The sequence below is a fragment of the Penaeus chinensis genome, chromosome 27 (genome assembly GCF_019202785.1).
Source record: "Penaeus chinensis breed Huanghai No. 1 chromosome 27, ASM1920278v2, whole genome shotgun sequence".
NCBI classification, from domain to species: Eukaryota; Metazoa; Arthropoda; class Malacostraca; order Decapoda; family Penaeidae; genus Penaeus; species Penaeus chinensis.
The window spans coordinates 2112170-2114669 of record NC_061845.1 but is presented as its reverse complement, the minus strand read 5'-3'; the positions used below and the strand labels follow the sequence as shown (position 1 = coordinate 2114669).

General features: G+C 39.2%; 1 protein-coding gene across 1 annotated transcript in view; it reads left to right on the top strand.

Annotated features, from left to right (window-relative positions):
* Positions 1-2500, top strand: part of LOC125039623 (high affinity cAMP-specific and IBMX-insensitive 3',5'-cyclic phosphodiesterase 8A-like) — a 28321-nt gene that overhangs the window by 19553 nt on the left and 6268 nt on the right. The window contains exons 15-18 of the mRNA XM_047633778.1: positions 246-508; positions 780-967; positions 1128-1406; positions 1587-1714. Coding sequence (XP_047489734.1) covers positions 246-508; positions 780-967; positions 1128-1406; positions 1587-1714 — 858 coding nt within the window. The remainder of the gene's footprint in view (positions 1-245; positions 509-779; positions 968-1127; positions 1407-1586; positions 1715-2500) is intronic.

The window sequence follows — 2500 nt, the reverse complement described above, 5'->3', positions numbered from 1 at the left end:
TGCAGTACTGATTCATAATTCAAGATCTGAACTTTAATGACACAGTTATATATTCATATATGTATTGTATTTTTTGATTAATGATAGGTAAATAATAGGCAGTAGACTGATTCATGCCAATATGATCATACATGAGGCAATTTGCTTTGCACATGCACGTCTGTACAGCCACTCTCAAAGTTTCTTCATCATAATCTCAAGTGTTTTGTATTTCTGTGAAGTATATAAAGTGGTTGAATCCCCAGGAACTCAGAACATCATCAGACGGCATAGTCTAGTGAAGCTCCACTCCTTAACCATTGAGGCCCCAATCACGCGGGTCTTCAACATCATCACAGCAGCGCAGGAGAATTCCCCGGCTTACGTGGCGCAGGCGTTGGAGAAGGTCCTGGAAATCCTGAGGTCCACAGAGCTTTATTCCCCTCAGCTTATTTCGGCCGCTCCAGACAACAATAAGCCCATGCCGGCAGATCCAGTTGCTACTGACCTTTTAGGAGGATTGTTGTCGGTGAGTTTGAGGTCATGTCTCTCTCACTCTCTCTCTCTCTCTCTCTCTCTCTCTCTCTCTCTCTCTCTCTCTCTCTCTCTCTCTCTCTCTCTCTCTCTCTCTCTCTCTCTCTCTCTTTATTGTAAATATTTCAAATATATATCATTGTTGTTGATGAGATTATATACAGCAGCTTTATTTGCATTCAATTAACATTGCAGTATTGAAAACTATACACTGGATTGTTATAATATCTAGTTGATTTTATTGAGTTTTTCATCTCTTTTCACAGCAAGGGCCAAAGCCACTTCTGTCAGGTCGTCGTAGTAGTAGTGATACTGCAACAAAGTACAGTCAGCTACCTCGTCCATCACTTCCCCTGTTGCAACAGCAGGCCTCTGCAGGAATACGAGAGATCTTAGCGGAAGATTTGTCTTGGAACTTCGATGTCATCAAACTGGAGAAAATAACAGATAAGAGGTGGTTCACGTTAGGTGGAAGCCATGGTTTTTGCCTCCTATAGTTTGTCATTCTGAAAATTCATGACATGGTTAAGATATGATAATATGTTACTGTAATGAGTACAGAGTAGCTTCTGCTTTATCTTTATTAATGATTATTTCCATTTTATTCAACACAGACCTCTTGTGTGGATTGGAATGAGCTTGATGTGTCGTTTTGACATCCCAAATACACTTGGCTGTGATGAACAGACGTTACAGAATTGGCTGACATTGATTGAAGCCAATTACCACCCAGATAACACGTATCATAATTCAACCCATGCGGCGGATGTTCTCCAGTGCACAGCTTACTTTTTAAATCAGGATAGAATAAAACAGCTTTTGGACCCTCTGGACGTGGCCTCATGCCTCATTGCAGCTGTGGTTCATGATGTAGATCATCCTGGCAAAAACAGGTAACAAACATAAGTAAATTATATGCTTTAATGGAAGTGATGTATTAAAACTCATGCACTGATAGTTAATACTTAATTGAACATTTCATTTGTCAATGCCAACAGTTGCATGCACACTTGAAATTGAGATTACCTTTTATTGATGTTGCTGCTATAATTGTTTTTTTTCTCTCTTTTCAGTGCATTCTTGTGCAATACAGATAATGAGCTTGCTATCCTCTATAATGATCTGAGTGTTCTTGAGTCACACCATGCAGCGGTTTCCTTCAAGCACACACATTCAGACGACCGAGTGAATATATTTAAAGGTATGGGACCATCCTGGGTGTTACTGTCCCTCATTTTGTTAATAATGATATAATATGTTAAAAGTTATCATTGTCAGCTTTGTCATTATCATTGTTTTCAGTCATATTCAAGGTAGCACACTAGGTCCATACTAGGCCCTCACTAGACTGCCTGTAAGTGCCTGATGCAGGTAGGGCTGCCAACTAAGGAAGCTCAATTTTGTTGACAAAGAGATGTAGAAGCAAGGTTAACAGACCAGTCATACTACCAAATATATAGAATACCATCTGTCACCAACACAGTGCTTTTTCAAAAGTTGACAGCCCGAAGTAACTTGACAGTGACAATCAAAATTAATTCTTTAGAAAATAACTTCCAAGGCAAGTCTGCTACATACTCATAGTACATAGTGGGTTGCTATCACAAGATTACATGATTATCACATCACCAGAAATCCACATTATTGAATTCACTTCTCACAATGAATGATTTCCAAATATAGATCATACAGAATTCATTCCATATGTACCTTGCAGGAAACAATCCATTTTTGTAAATGACCTATTGGATCCAGATGCTTCACTGCCATCACAAGACCCAAAAACCAGACAAAGGGCTTCCTTGAGCAGCCACTCTTCCGGGCATGTGGCTTGTAGGCTAGGTGCACATGAACACTAGTGTACAGTGATAAGACTCAATACTTCCCCTTTGTAATGCATTTTCTCTTTTTCTGTATAAGCATTTTTTTGCTTTTTTGCTATTTACCAGTGTCTGTATTTGTCATTTGATATGGTAATAGCCTGCTT